This window comes from Belonocnema kinseyi, chromosome 8, assembly GCF_010883055.1.
Source record: "Belonocnema kinseyi isolate 2016_QV_RU_SX_M_011 chromosome 8, B_treatae_v1, whole genome shotgun sequence".
Lineage (NCBI taxonomy): Eukaryota > Metazoa > Arthropoda > Insecta > Hymenoptera > Cynipidae > Belonocnema > Belonocnema kinseyi.
In genome coordinates, this window is record NC_046664.1 from 61354173 (window position 1) to 61355714 (window position 1542).

Genomic DNA, 1542 nt, shown 5'->3' on the forward strand with positions numbered 1-1542 from the left:
AAGAGGAGTAGAAGGGGAAATTTCTTGAAAACAGGAGAATAAAGGAAAATTCTTCCAAAAAGAGTAAAGAAATTGGATTATTCTGGTTTATTTAATTCTTTAAGATTTATTGTGCATTTATGTGTATAATTGCCGAAAATTCATCGATTTTTGTTTCATTATCTTGTATAATAATCCATTTCTAGGGCATATTTTAAAGATTTTCGAGAGCCGAGAAAATTGGCTCTTAACATAGTGATATAAAATTTTCTTTTGTTTTTTTTTCTACAGAATTGAGTAAATCCAGGTTAAACCCGAATCAAGAAGGGTATCAGTATACTCCACCTGCTCCTGGAACGGGTACCGGAAGATATGCTCAAGGGCCAATTGGTCCTAATGAAAATGGCATAACTCACAATTACGATGGTGTAGCAGTTCTTCAGCGAGGGCGTAGACTGGAGCGACTTGCAAATTTTTTTAATCCAACAGACTATGATGCACATGACAAACCACGCAGTCCACCTCGATACTGGTAGATCGGAATGTTAATAATTTCTAAATTCACCTACATTTTTCAATGTTTTTAAATAGATAGATGTAGGTGTTCCTAAGAAATCTACATTGAACAAACCATAAATGAATGAACACTTTTAAGAATCTCAACAAATCTGTTGAACTTGTTGAAATTTTTATAAAGTGAAATAAAGATTTTAGTATTTGTAAATACAGATAAAGGTACCATAACTGTATCAGAAAATAAAGATGAGAACAAAAATGCTTGTAAGCTCTGGACTCTTTTTGACATCATGCGATATTTGACTTAACATTTTAATTTTTTTGTTGTTGTAATTTTGCCAATATTATAAATCTGGTAATTTCTTATGGAAAAAAGTTATAGCAATCAATTATTCGCCTTCTTGATTGATACGAATGATCGACCAGACAAAATTTTTAAATTTGAATAAAGTGGTCTCAAAATGTGTCAAAATGCTATAACTTTTTTAGTTTTTCCAAAATAGCTAACTAATGAACTTGACCTTCAGTTTAGGACACTAAAAGAGTATATCCAAGCCATGGCATAATGAGAAATAATCTATGTCAACAATCAAAATAAAATGTTGCCTAAGCATTAACCTGTTATTTTCAGGTTCACGGGGGTCTCAAAACGTGTAAATTTGAGAAAAACGGTTACGTGGGATTTACACAAATCTGATACCTTTTCTGATGAGAATGTAAAAATTATTATTTTTCTTAACTTTTTGCAAACGATCAGAAGGCAATATTTTGAAAATGGAAACAGGCTAGGTCACGTTTACAATTTTAGGATATGGTCTTCTAATTGTTTTAAATGAGTTGCAAATATAATACCATTCAATGATTTTATTAAACATTTCTGTTTTTTCCGTTTTTCATTTCCGTAACTTTTTTCATTATTACTATATACGAGTGTAGTTCAATAACTCCTTAGAATGAAGTATAAAAACAATTTTTTTTGGGTAAATTTTTTTATATTTTTCAACATAATCTCCTTGGAGCTCTATACACTTGGTCAATCGCTTTTCA

At 30.7% G+C, this 1542-nt stretch overlaps 1 protein-coding gene across 1 annotated transcript in view; it reads left to right on the top strand.

The window, feature by feature from the left end:
- Positions 1 to 420: 420 nt before the first annotated feature.
- LOC117179181 overlaps positions 421 to 1542 on the top strand; it is a 12893-nt gene continuing 11771 nt past the window's right edge. Inside the window, exon 1 of the mRNA XM_033370912.1 lies at positions 421 to 511. Within this exon, the coding sequence (XP_033226803.1) occupies positions 472 to 511 (40 nt within the window). The 5' untranslated portion in view covers positions 421 to 471. The remainder of the gene's footprint in view (positions 512 to 1542) is intronic.